This window comes from Arabidopsis lyrata (genome assembly GCF_000004255.2).
Source record: "Arabidopsis lyrata subsp. lyrata unplaced genomic scaffold ARALYscaffold_8, whole genome shotgun sequence".
NCBI classification, from domain to species: domain Eukaryota; kingdom Viridiplantae; phylum Streptophyta; class Magnoliopsida; order Brassicales; family Brassicaceae; genus Arabidopsis; species Arabidopsis lyrata.
In genome coordinates, this window is record NW_003302548.1 from 3,318,815 (window position 1) to 3,332,789 (window position 13,975).

Here is a 13,975-nt window from a genome sequence, read left to right on the forward strand (position 1 = left end):
GTACCACCATAGCTCATTTCTTCCCCTATAAATAACAACTGATCTTAGTATTGTTCATCACTCAACAACAAACACGAGAAAGAATCATATATTGGAATATTTCAACCATCTTTTTTTTTCATCTTGGCTTTCAAAAACGTGATTTTTCTACTGGCGGTTTTATGCATTGCACTGTCTGCAAATGCTCAATTACCACAATTTCCGGCACCGTTTCCTTTTCCATTTTCATTCCTACCGAGCCCCTGTGTACCAGGATTACTTGATATAACAAAATGTTTGTCATCTTTTATGAATATTCCAGGGTGTATCGCAGAGTTTTCGCAATCTATACTCATTGGAAAGTTCGGAAACATAGGCCCTGCTTGTTGCAAAGCAATTTTGGAAGCTGAAACCAATTGCATTCCACAACTTCCATTCAATCCATTTTTTCCTCCTATGCTAAAGGAACAGTGTTCCAAAAATGTTGGCGCACTTCCTCCTACCAAAAAGTAGAATTTAATTACAAATAATGTTAACCGTTGAATTTTTTTTTCTTTTTTTTAGTTGAAAAATAAGATTAGGTTTACGATTTGTATCCAAAATTTTCAACGATATAATAATAGCATTATAAACGAGTCACTTTGTTTTTCCCAGTTTTACATAACAATAATCTATAAGAATTTTAATTAGATTGCACAAAAGCTTGCTTGAAGGTGTAATGACCTTTCAAGAACCAACATGAATTTAGATGCGCTATAAAAGCACTATTCCGGAAAAATAAAATTAGCATTCCAATGGATGATTGTTATTACGTTTTAAATTAGCAAACACTATAAAAATATGCGAAGTGTGTTGCACACTTATATTGAAAAATCTTAAAACTTGCTCAATCTTTAAAAATTAAAATGGTCAATATACATAATATACATAATATAAATGGATGAATTAAATTCACTAACTTTTCACATTCAAAAATTATAATAGAAAAGAGAGTCAAAATAGTAAATTTCAAATTTTCATCCATTATTATGTCATTCACAAACTTGTCTTTCATTTTTTTTACATTTAATCTTTTCATATATAGTTTACAATATCATCATTGAATAAGTATCTCGGTTTTTAGGTTATATGACCATAAATTTAAATAAATGTGAGTTAAATTTTAAAAACAATAATTATAATTTTTTATTTTACGAATATGGTGCATAAGATATGTCGTGGGATGTCTTATATTCCTAATCATTTATTTAGGTATGTGTTTTAGAATTTATTCCTAAAACTGTTCCTAATTAGAAAATATATACGTGAAATAATAAATACTTTAACAGAAAATGGAAAAGAGAGAACAGATACATAGGCATGTCGATTACGTCAAAAGCCTTAAAAATAGCGGGCTCAAAATTATATATATATATATATATATATATATATATATATATATATATATATATATATTCATAAAAGTCTGGTTTTTCTCGCTAAGCCCGTCCGGACTCAAGATTTTTGTGGTTTAATTAGCCCGGTCGAACTCGGGCCAGCTCGAAAACCCTTTAACAATATTTTGATTTTTTTTTTAATTTTTAAGATTAAGTGTCATATTTTTTAAAGATTGTTTTTAATAGAGTTGAAAACCCTAAACCAGGTTTTCTAATTGTGTCGTACTATATATATCATCTCCTTTGTCCTCTCATCAATAGTCTAAGTAGTTAATATTTTCCTATTAATGTCAATCGTCTCATCAAGGTGGCTGTGGACTCTCTTTTAATTTTAGTAACTTCTCATTCAATAAGAAAATAAGAAACTGCAAGCTTATTAATTATCTAATAAAAATTTGAAAGACGTTTTATGGAGACAAATACAATTAGTACCACCATAACTCATTTCTTCCCCTATAAACAACAACTGATCTTAGTATTGTTCAACACTCAACAACAAACACGAGAAAGAATCATATATTATATTGGAATATTTCAAACATCTTTTTTCTTACATCATGGCTTTCAAAAACGTGATTTTTCTCCTAGCGGTTCTATGCATTGCACTGTCTGCAAATGCTCAATTACCACAATTTCCGGCACCGTTTCCTTTTCCATTTTCATTCCTACCGAGTCCCGGTGTACCAGGATTACCTGATATAACAAAATGTTTGTCATCTTTTATAAATATTCCAGGGTGTATCGCAGAGTTTTCGCAATCCATACTCATTGGAAAGTTCGGAAACATAGGCCCTGCTTGTTGCAAAGCAATTTTGGAAGCTGAAACCAATTGCATTCCACAACTTCCATTCAATCCATTTTTTCCTCCTATGCTAAAGAAACAGTGTTCAAAAAATGTTGGCGCACTTCCTCCTGCCAAAAAGTAGAATTTAATTACAAATAATGTTAACTGTTGCATTTTTTTTCTTTTTTTAGTTGAAAAATAAGATTAGGTGTACGATTTGAATCCAAAATTTTCAACGATATAATAATAACATTATAAACGAGTCACTTTGTTTTTCCCAGTTTTACATAACAATAATCTATAACAATTTTAATTAGATTGCACAAAAGCTTGCTTGAAGGTGTAATGACCTTTCAAGAACCAACATGTATTTAGAACCGCTACAAAAGCTCGATTGACAAAAAATAAAATTAGAAGTCAAATGGAAGATTGTTATTACGTTTTAAATGAGCACAATGTCCGCACAGACGGCCCATATGGACGTGGTCATGACCAAATGACATCCCTAATCATATATTTCCTGGCCGGCTGGTCCTAGCAGATAGGAATAGTCCGTTGCACAAACTACACCGCCCATTTCCCCCATGACAAGACCCGGCTGGAGAACTAAATCACATGAGGCAGAATCACAATCTTTGTATCTTCCAAATTATTAGTCACCTTTTACTTAAATAAATATTCCCAAAGCTCATAACATCAAATAGTTTCAACAAAAAACAAAATCCTTCAAGTCCAATCTATAAGAATCCTAGTTTCGGTCTGATCATAGACCTACCTAAAAGTCTTTTAACCGTCAACAACAGATACGATTTGACACATGCTAGATCGCCTTGGTAATGCAAGGAGATTCTCCAAGGCGACCAAACTTTTCTTACACATGAGACGCCTCGAATGCACAACAAGTTTCTTGAGAACTACTGAGTTCTCAACAAAGTACCTTGCTACTCCAATTCCAAGAGACATTACGCCGAATCTGCTGAATTTTATCTCTACAAACTCTAGGGATGACAACAAACACTGAGGCGCGGACAAGATAGTTACTGAAGTAGAGTGAGTATAAAAATCCTGCAAAATACAAAGATTAATGAAAATATATGTAGATTTATATAAACAAAACATTTTAAACGCATATTAATTATGTTTAACCTCTAGGTTTCTGCTATCAATCACCAAGACGATGGATTTTAGATTCGGACAGCTATCAAGAAACATTGGCAGATTACTTATCCCTCTGGAACATGAGATTTCTGCTTCCAAACAGGACAGGTTGCAAAACTGGTGTGATGATTCTTCTTTCAAGTAGGAACAGATGACCTGCTTACATTGAAAGAAGAGAAGAATATGGGTAAGTAATGTTTTTTTGATCATATATATATATATATATATGACTATCATAGACATACCCTCATAGCAACGTCAGAGATAATCATATCTTTAACTCTCGAGATACCGATGAAAAAGTTACGGGCCACTTGGTTTGATGGTTTGCCAATAGCAAAGAGGCCAACAATTTCAACCTTGGCTAAGGAATCCAAATTACTTACGATTTTACTCCGCGATAATTCATTTCTGAACTTCAAATACTTGAGTCTAGGTGCATCAATCAAAACTCCAGAGTCTAAGCTATTAAACCCAAGAATCCCTCTACGATGCTCACTATAATCAAAGGCTACACTGAGACTGGTTAGTGTCTTAGAAAACACTCGTAAAACAGTTACATTATCACTTACCGTTCTAGTGATGCTCAAATCTTCAAGAACAGGGCAAGATGAGATAAGGAACTCTAGACACGTCTCATTAGCATAAACATTTTGCTCTAAATGCATAGTCTTGAGACAAGGTAATGAAATAGACTCAACATTACCTAACATTACTCCATGGAGTCTTAAGTAAAGAAGCGTCTTACTAATATAGAGGCTTAATGGCATCACTTCCAAACTCTCACTCTTCCAAAGAAGACACTCAACATCAAGATGCTTAGGTTTACTCTTAGCCACAAAATCTATCCAACGCGTGACACAAGACTTGTTATCATTCTCTTCTTTCTTACGAATACTTAGCTTAAGCTTGTGCAAACATGAATTCTCTATCTTAGAGAATTCTAGAAACTTTTCCATAAAACCCACAAAGGCGTTGTAATCTGGGAATGCACTAGAGTTCAAATCCAACTCAGGAATCAAAAGCCAGACAGTTTTCCACCTATTGGACAAAACACTGGTACTAACAGCTTCTTTTGTCGGAAGATACGAGAGCATCTGAGATATCAAAGCGTCAGGTAATTTACTTATCAGATCCTCTCTCGCATTTGAGGATCCTGCACGCCGTTTCACTGATTCCTCCATCAAATGAGCTCACAATATCGAACCGTTTAGTGGCACTCGAGTGAAAATCACTTTAAGGGTTTTGTGTTTTGGAAGATGATACGGCCAGAGAAGAAGCAAAGAGAGAGCGTTTAGGTTTTGCATGCCATTTGGTTCATCTCCTCCTCAAGCTTCACGATTCTCAAGTTGTCTTAAAATTTTCTCTTTGTTTGGCCCAAAGGGCCCAATAACAACTCTGGTTTCATAAGAGTTTGAAACGCTGCGTTTAACCGTTTAGTACTCTATATATATAAGCCCTCAAAACATTAAAGCCATTTTGTTTTTGACATCAACACTATGCCAGATTTTAGAAACGAAATTAAAAACAAGAATAGCTCTTTAAGGTGATGATATTGTTTGCTTTGTTTTATTAATAAGAAGCATATCCATGAGGATGAAGCTTTTGCCACCTCCAAGCAACTTGAAGACTATCTTGAAGATTAGTAAATCGAGCAGTCCAATTCAAATCTTTCAAAATCTTTGTCGGGTCACTATACACTTCTGCGTAATCTCCTGGTCGTCGAGGCAAGAAATCTACTTTGATCTCAACTCCTGTTGCCTTCTTACATGCCTCCACGAATTCTTTAACCGATCTTCCTGTTTAACCAAACCACAAAATGGTTAATATCACATTGTTACTAAAACTTCTGCATTGAAATCAAATTATGGTAGTTAAACGAATCCGCTTCTTGATCACAACAACATGGAAGTTGGACTTTTGGAGATTAGTATGGAATGTTATAAGAAGAAGGAAAACAGAGTTATTGTGTAGTAAAAATGTTAAAGTCAAACACCTTTTCCGGTTCCAACATTGTAGATACCGACTTTTCGAGGCTGAGCTTTCACGAGAGCCTTCACGTGAGCATCCACGAGATCAGTAACATCTATATAATCTCTAATGCAAGTACCATCCGATGTTTTGTAATCTGTTCCTTTCACCTATCACAAACCATATCGTATAAAGGATGATGCAGTATATGATTATAGATTATAGATTTTTTTTTAAATAATGTTTTTTACTTGTAATCCAGGAATGAAACCACGAGCTGCATCGAAACAAGCACCAGAAATCCGTCCTTGCTCGCGAAGCTCGGGTCTTGGAGCTTCTCCTAATCTACCTCCTGGATCTGAACCAATCACATTGAAGTATCTGCAAAAGTTCATAAGGTATTTGAATAATTTGTTTCACTCATCATAGAGTAAAAAGAGTACTCAATGAACTAAACCTTAAGATCATAACCGCCATGTCAGAGTTCTTAGAGAAATCCAAGATCATATCCTCTGCCATCTTTTTGGCTTTTCCGTAAGGGTTAATCGGGACCTACAAATGATATTTTCGATAACAAGAACTCCGAAAAAAGAATTGTATAGCTCAAAAATAAGGTTATTTACCTGCGGAGTATCTTCGGTAATCGGCATTTTTTCAGGCTCTCCATATGTAGCACAAGTGCTAGAATATATCAATTTCTTCACTTTATGTCTAGCCATAGCTTCAAGAACTCCTAATGTGTTTGATGTAATGTTATGGTAATATCTACAATAAACAAATATGCAAATAATGAGACCGAAAAGAACAAATTGTTGCAGCTATGTTTAGAACTATAGAACGAATTAGGACTGTACTTAAGAGGATAAAGAGTGCTTTCTCCAACATAAGCTACCGCAGCAAAATGCATCACAGCGTCAAAAGCGTTCTCGGAGAAGATTTTCTCGACCTGAAATTATATCGGATAAGTAAAAAGCAAAAACCAAAACTTTTAACCTTCATAGGATAACAAATATCAAAAGGTTATAAAGAATACCGCTATGGGATCTCCTAAGTCAGCATAAATGAATTGAAGTCTTCCCGTTTGCGGAAATAATCGCTGTAAAGTCTTAACCGCACCAAGATTCCCACGCGAAAGATTGTCCTGTTGAGATAACAAAAGTTAATTAATGTTTTCAAATTTCATCAAATAATTATTGACAATTTTGAAAGTAGTCTAAGTTACCACAATGGTTACGCGGTATGAATCTCTAAGAAGTCTTAAAGCAGCATGTGACCCGATATAACCAGCACCACCAGTGACTAGCACATGAGTCACTCCTTCCTCTCTTCGAGAAAACTGAAAGCAAACACAATAAACCGCAGAAAACATTATGAAAATGTAAAGCTTGTAAAGGGTTTTTGGAGTATGAGACGATGGAGATACCGCGCTTGGAGATGTAAAACTTGAAGATTGACTGATCACAATAACGGCTAAGATTAGGAGAGAAGCTACTAAGAGAAGCTTTCCAGTGAGATTGTTCTTTGTTTTCGGTTCTAAGCAATCCATTTCTGAAAAATCCAAAAAATTTCTCAGAATTATAATATAAGATATATGTCATAAGCAAATTTGTTAAGACTTAAGAGTAATAATCTATCTACCTCCTAGAGACAAAGGTCTTGGGTTTCTTCGTTGAGTTCTTACTACTGACGAATTTAGCATTTGAAAAACTTCAAATTTGTTCTGGTTTTAGAATAGAAACAGAGACTTGAGACCAAAGCAACATATATAGTCCCACAAAAAATCAGTATCTAGCAACAATGAAGATCATGTTGCTGGAGATTGCTGCAAAACAAAGGAAGAATTTACAAAAAAATAAAATTATTGCTAACAGAAATAAAAAGGTCAAAGCTACCAAATTCTGCATACATTTATATGCATGGAAAAAAAAACAAAGAGATAATAATATATGTTGCAAGTGGGACCTTAAGCAGCCAGAAAAAAAGTTTAATTTTCTGACAAAATTTATGTAAAAATGAGAATATAGGGAGTTACTTTTACATTCAACTGATAAATTATATATATGTTATATTAAAATAATGAAAAGATTATAACAAAATACTTAGTCAAAAAAAGTTGCATAGGAAAAAGAACAGAACAGAGTAAAACAAAAAATTGGAGGCAGAGACAGAGTCTTGAAAATGTAAGAATAGTCATCAAAATTGATTAAAACTCCGATCAATTTCGAGAAAACATTCTGATCCAATTCCGATTATAATTTTGATGTAATGTAAATAAAACTAGGAAAAATCACAAAATGGTCCTAATCAGTAAAATCAGAGTTTAAAAAATAAACTATATAGAAGATTGGTGATGATGATGATATTAATTAGATTAGATTTCATTTTGTCGAAAACAAAACACAGAGAGATTGAGAGAGAGATTTGTGCACCTGAGAATTGTGAGAAGACGAGAGAAACAGAGGAAGGCGTTAAAAGATGGTTTAGAGTATGAAACGCGCGATGTTATTAACAAAGTATGAGAGAAACTCGTGACGAAGAATAACGTAAGAGAGAACCAGAGAGAGAGAGAGAGAGAGAGAGACGAGAGGAAGAAGACGAAGAAACTCAAAGAGGAAACGTGAATTGCAAAACGAGAGCACGACTACGACCTGGTCGCGCACTCTCTTTTCTCTATAAGCGTTTTCTTTTTCTTTAATATAGTTATTTTAGATCATGGAAATAATTTTAGTACTTTATCTCCTTATTAAAAATATAGTAAAATAGCTATCTCTTGTTTATAAGGTTGTTATTATGTATCTCATATATATGCATTTTTTTTAAAAGAAACTTAATCATGGCTATATGACTAAAGCACATCCATTAATTTGGAAATAGTTTTGTTGACTTTTAAAGTGGACAGTATAAGGATTTAATTTCATAAATGTGCAAATATTTTCAGAATCTACTTATTTTTAAAATAAAAATAGTATTAATTTAAAAAGGTAGCAAAACAAGAAAAGAAAGATAATCTAATGTGTTGTAAATTGTACTAGATAGAGATATTTCTCATACTAATCTCAAAAAAACAAAAATATCACTCACTTGAAAACATTATTTACGTTACTTAAAGTGCACTAGCGTTCTAAAGCTTCCGTACGTCTAGATTTGTTTTACAAAAAAAATTGTTTCTTTGTAGACGTCACAATTTTGCAAAATATTGATCAAAAAATTTTTTTGGAAAATAATAAATTTACCAACATGAAATCGATTAACAAAAAAATTAAAAAATTGTTTAACAGTATGTACTATTTCAACATAGCTAAAAACATATATCTCTCAAATAGAGGGCAAAATCTAACAAAGAATCAAATCCAAAATATGAATCCGGAGTAAATAAAAAAAAAACGTAGATATTTTGGCTTTTTAAGCCAATTTAGTATCTCAAAATAAAAGAAAAATAATTTATTGGCCACCTAACCTAATTTTAAAGGCTGATCAATTAGAGTTTAGAAGCCAATGTAGAGTGGCTAACTACCCAATAGTTTAATCAAAGTCAAACAAGAGTTATGAATCTCTCTTGGATATTAAACAAAAACAACTATATATAATACAAATAATTGATGATAAATGGAAGTAAAATAAGTGTGGCTGCTTAGTTGTAGCGACTGCCCAACTATCTAACGTGTTTGGCCATCGTAGTCAAATCAAATGATTTGATCCTACATTTTGCATGTAATTATTCTATCAATTTTGACTTATATACGCAACTCCATTAACAAATACATCTATATGCCCCAATTATATATTTACGCAACTACTATGTTGGAGTTTAGTTATATGTAAACATAAAAAAGGTATCCTCTATATAATATAAGTATAAAGTTGTTAGGAAAAAGAGATAGATTAGTTTTCCGATTAAAAATTTTGTTTGGATAAGAAGAAATCAACAACTATCTTGTGTAGTGATGTATCAAATTGGCATGCATTAGAAAAAAAAAAAAAAAAGACAAAAATTGACATGCATTTTGAATTTAGTGTGCTTACTATATACACAAAATGTAAGATCAGCGACATGACTAACCATTGGAAATGGCTGATAAATTTGTCAAAGGCTCTATCATATGAAAAGGAGGCTAGCAAGTTGGAGCAGGAGAAAAATGCGTAGGGAGTAAAAGTATCGATCTGAGTTTAAAAGTTTCGATGTGAACAAGAGATGTAATAGAAGCTAAACGCACTACTAAACTGGCGGAAAAGCGTGAGTTGATGTTGTAACTTCCCAAAAGGATAAAAGTGAGAGTAAGAGAGACAAAAGACTGAATCGGAGGTGGAGGCTGTCAACAAACAAGAGTCGAGAGTAGGAAATTAAGTCATTAGTTGCTAATGGAAAACCAATGAAGATAGGGATCATAACGTAAAGTCACTTATGAAGCTGTTGGATGAAAAGAGTGAGGAAGGCATTAGGATGCGAGACTTCCTCACGTGGACAAGAATTGAAAATGATTTTGATATGGGCATTGGAGAAACAAATGATAGAATCTTGAGGACTAGTAAACGATCTCGAAGCACGAGTCATTAGTGTTTATGTTACATAATTAGAATTTCAAATTACTTGGAATTATATTGCATTTCATTGTAGAAATTTTTTCCAATGTGATAAAAAAAAATTAAAAATTTGGATCGCAACATATAAATTCTTAAACATGTTAACATGTTCAGGCTAAATGTTCCGCAAAGTGATATCAAATGATATCATGTCCCACATATCTGAAAGAAACTTATCAACTTCTACAACTATTTCAGTGTTTTTTTCAATGTACTATGCGATGCCAAACAAAAAATCTATTTGACTATCTAAAATAAATAATTAACATATATGTAACTTGAAATCTTTTAATTCAGTGTTTTTTTTTTCCCGAAATTTATTAATGTTCAACCTCATTCCCAAATAAAGTAGACAACTTATAAATTTTCACTAACAACTCATTTTTCATTTTTCTCTCTATTTAATACTTCTTGCGTTAAGATACCAAACAATTAAAAGATTATACTCTCTCCGTTCTTTTATAAGTGATGTTTTAGGAGAATGCACATAGATTAAGAAATCATTTAATTTTTGTTTATTTCTAAACTAAAACATCATTTATTATCTAATCAACCAATAAAAAACAATCTACAGAATATAAATCGTCAAAACCAATACAAAAATAAGTATTTAATTTTGCATTAAAAATTGAAAACATCATCTATTTAAAAACAAAATTAAAAGCTTAAAACATCACTAATAAAATAACAGAGGGAGTATACAACTTCTCGGCAAACACAAACTAAAATTCCTTTTTTTTTTTTTGTCACCAATTGTGTGTAAAAATGATAATGAGTAAATTGTGTCCCATAGTTACATAGAAATGATATATTCGAAAACATTCCAAAAGGTATTCGCCAAGCAGCAGAGGTTACATATCAACGCAAACAAATTAGCAATGTTTGTGGGCGGTATAGGAACAAAGCAGGCACTTATAGAGGCTGCGGTTGTTCATGGTATACCAACAAACTCTCTACTTATTCGTTACCTAGGGTTGCCACTCACTACTAATTAAGTCAATGACGACTCTTGACTATTGTGCATGGATAAGATACGTTCTCGAATGCTTTCTTGGACTAGTAAGCATTTATCTTATGCTGGGCGATTACAACTAATCTCCTCCATCATATCTAGTATATCAAACTTTTGGTGCTTAGTGTTTAGATTACCGGCTTGATGCTTTGACGATATTGAGAAGCTATGGATGGCGTTTTAAGGTCAGGAAATTCAAACAATTCAGTGTTAGCCAAAGTAGCTTGGAGTGATGTGTGTAGACCAAAAAAGGAGAGGAGACTTGGGCTGCGACGAATGAGGGATGTGTCCCGTGTCTTTTCCTACCGTCTAATTTGGCGGTTATTCAATACGGCGGGTTCACTATGGGTTGCTTGGACAAAACAATATCTAAAGAAAGGGGGTTTTTTCTAGACAGCCCCAAATACAATACTAGGTTCCTGGGTTTGGAGGAAGCTTCTCAAACTTTGAGAGGAAGTGATGCCATTCATTAGGGCAAAGGTTGGCAATGGGGAAACTGTTTCTTTTTGGTTTGACCGTTGGTTACCGGTTGGACTTATTTTGGATGTCACAGTTCCGGTTGGGCCAAGGATACTTGGCATTCTGTTAAAAGCAAGGGTTAAAGAGGTTGTTGATTATCATGGTTGGAAGCTACGTCGCACGAGATTGGATCTGGAATGCGAATTTGGGGACATCAACAAGGTTGCGTTTTATGTGGAGAGATAGATGAAACACGTGATCATTTGTTTTTCGCATGTCCTTATTCGTTCACAGTTTGGTCAGCCGTTATTGCGGGAAAACTTCTTCGTCACAATCTGAATCCGGATTGGGAAGAGACTATGTTTGCAATTCAAGAGCTTTCGAGTGACAAATTGAGAGATATTCTTGTTCAGCCCTGTTTTCAAGTGACATTATACTCCATCTGGAGAGAACGCAATGCACGCATTCATGGGAATGACTACTTGACATCCATTCACTTGGTTCGAAATATAGAGAAGCTTGTTCGAAACAAGATTACATCCCTCGATCTCTCCATGAAACCACGTCTCCGTCTTCTGATGCAAAGTTGATTCATGGTCAGACCTTAAATTTCAGTTCATGCTCTATTTTTTGTCTTCTCCTATTGCAAACTGTTTTTGTAGTTGGTCTAGTTGGCCACTTTTGTACATAAACATTCTTTTATAGCTTTAATAAATTACACATTTAAACAAGCAAAAAAAAAAACATTCCAAGAGGCGATCATTTTAGCTTTGTAATTTTTTTTGGTAGAGATGTCATATTCTTATGCGAGGATTTGAAATTGAGGACTGAAAGCAATTCATATGCATCTATTCTTATATGTCATCAAACAAGAATATCTGAATTCAAATTCAGATACGTCAATTTATATGTCATTTTATAATTTTCCTAATAAAAACATTTTTTTGAGAGATAAAATTCATGTAGCTAGCTAGCTAAAAGTTTGTCTGATTTGTTTTGTGTAAACTAGTTTATATGAGCAAATTTTACCGGGAATTGTCCGATCTTTCAATATTATGGCAGTGAAAGGTCCAATAGAACTAGACTTCTTTATACTTGTCCAAAACCATCATATTATCTTTTAACTAATACACATCAGTAGAAACTCCATGCTATAAGAGGAATTCTATATATCGAATTCAGAGGATGTATATTCTTTGGGTTTGCAAATGTGAAGGCAGCTCCACCGATCATAGTTGAGTTGGTGATCTTACAAGTGATTACTACCTTCCAAAGAGATGAATTCTCCTTATAAAAAGAGAGAAAATGAAGCAAAACAATCTATATAAAAATCAATGAAAATCAATATATAGAGAACAAATAATGGAAAACAATTAGCAGAGGCAAACAATATATTTTCAGTACCAAAATCATGTTTGTGTTTTCCAATTCAGAGCAAACCAAGTATAAGCAGAAAAAAACTCAAAATTTCAAATAAAAAAACCAAATTCAATTTCATTTCATTTGAGAATAATCAACTAAGTCATCACCGAATCAGTTAAGAGTGAGCCTCTAAGTACTAAATCCGTTAAGGTGATAGTTATGGGCTAAGTTTGTTTTACTGAATCTAAGAAATTATGGGCTAAGTTCATGTTACTGATAAAATATATGTATATGTTGTAGTAGTCTTTTTCTGATGGAGATCTTTCTATCCTTGATATTAACTGGCATCAGAACTCAAAAAGAGAGTACATGAAGAGGCAACTTAAATTGAAAAAACTCATGAAGAGGCAGCCATCGAAATCACTCTCCTCAAAGACCATGGTTGCACCAAGGTGAGATATTGAATGATAGGCATAGAAAGGAAATAGTCGATTTCAGATTACTAATGCATATTTATTATTTATTGTGCAGCTCAGCTCAGGTCTCAGCTGTCACAAAGCAGACCTATAAGAAGTATGAGCTTGTATAATTTTAGAACAAACCAATTAAATTTTTTTTTCATAGAGAACACTCATCAACTCTGTTTTTAAATCAAAGCTCTGTTCTCTGTTTCTTTTTAAATTATGGTCTTCAGAATGTCAAATGAAAGCTGATGTAAACCGTATATTTTTTTTCTTGAATATAATTTAACATTTTTTCAAAAAAAAAAAAAAAAAAAAGAACACTCATCAAAGCAAACAATCCATAAATCAAATCAATGGAAAACAATCTACAAAGCAAAAACATCAACAAAGTAAAAAAAAAATTATATGTATGTTTGGGTTAGTATCGATATTTTCCTATTCATTAGTCTTATATTTTTCGATATGGTATGGTGATGTATTAAAGATAAATATTATTCATTGCCAAAAATAAACATTGTTGTGTTATTTATTTTATTTTCTTAATTACATCTTCTTTTAATTCATGTAAACAAATATATATATATATATATATATATTGTATATATATAAATAATTTTAAAACTGGTGACTCCAATACTTTTGTTGATTCAAACAAGTGATGTAACTATTTTATCATTTGTTGTTTTCGATCTTGATTGATGATAATAACAAAGTTTGAAGATAGATTATACTTAAGCCATCAAAATTAATTATACATGCTAATTATAAC

The 13,975-nt window shown here is 32.9% G+C and overlaps 2 protein-coding genes and 2 pseudogenes across 2 annotated transcripts; 2 read left to right on the forward strand and 2 right to left on the reverse strand.

Annotated features, from left to right (window-relative positions):
* LOC110230153 overlaps positions 1 to 722 on the forward strand; it is a 2,465-nt pseudogene extending 1,743 nt beyond the window's left edge.
* Positions 723 to 1,972: 1,250 nt separating this feature from the next.
* Positions 1,973 to 2,291, forward strand: LOC110228823 (annotated as a pseudogene).
* A 179-nt stretch (positions 2,292 to 2,470) lies between these two features.
* On the reverse strand, positions 2,471 to 4,720 carry LOC9299651 (FBD-associated F-box protein At5g44490). The gene is made up of 3 exons (XM_021016347.1): positions 3,603 to 4,720; positions 3,346 to 3,513; positions 2,471 to 3,264 (listed from the first exon to the last, which is right to left on the reverse strand). The coding sequence occupies exons 1-3, from the start codon at positions 4,539 to 4,541 to the stop codon at positions 2,986 to 2,988; spliced, it is 1,386 nt and encodes a 461-aa protein (XP_020872006.1). The 5' UTR covers positions 4,542 to 4,720; the 3' UTR covers positions 2,471 to 2,985.
* Positions 4,721 to 4,810: 90 nt separating this feature from the next.
* Positions 4,811 to 7,828, reverse strand: LOC9301439 (putative UDP-arabinose 4-epimerase 4). Its single transcript, XM_002865319.2, has 11 exons — positions 7,758 to 7,828; positions 6,967 to 7,150; positions 6,752 to 6,876; positions 6,551 to 6,664; positions 6,362 to 6,469; positions 6,183 to 6,274; positions 5,952 to 6,093; positions 5,786 to 5,880; positions 5,580 to 5,709; positions 5,354 to 5,498; positions 4,811 to 5,156 (listed from the first exon to the last, which is right to left on the reverse strand). Exons 2-11 carry the CDS (start codon positions 7,025 to 7,027, stop codon positions 4,930 to 4,932), a joined length of 1,239 nt encoding a protein of 412 aa, XP_002865365.1. The 5' UTR covers positions 7,028 to 7,150; positions 7,758 to 7,828; the 3' UTR covers positions 4,811 to 4,929.
* Positions 7,829 to 13,975: the final 6,147 nt, after the last annotated feature.

Coding starts and splice junctions, on each gene's coding strand:
- LOC9299651 (XM_021016347.1), bottom strand. CDS start 4,541: ATGGAGGAATCAGTGAAACGGCGTGCAGGATCCTCAAATGCGAGAGAG. Junction 3,514..3,602: donor TCTCTGACGTTGCTATGAGG/GTATGTCTATGA, acceptor CAATGTAAGCAG/GTCATCTGTTCCTACTTGAA. Junction 3,265..3,345: donor TTGATAGCAGAAACCTAGAG/GTTAAACATAAT, acceptor TGTATTTTGCAG/GATTTTTATACTCACTCTAC.
- LOC9301439 (XM_002865319.2), bottom strand. CDS start 7,027: ATGCTAAATTCGTCAGTAGTAAGAACTCAACGAAGAAACCCAAGACCT. Junction 5,710..5,785: donor ATGGCGGTTATGATCTTAAG/GTTTAGTTCATT, acceptor GAACTTTTGCAG/ATACTTCAATGTGATTGGTT. Junction 5,499..5,579: donor GTTTCATTCCTGGATTACAA/GTAAAAAACATT, acceptor GGTTTGTGATAG/GTGAAAGGAACAGATTACAA.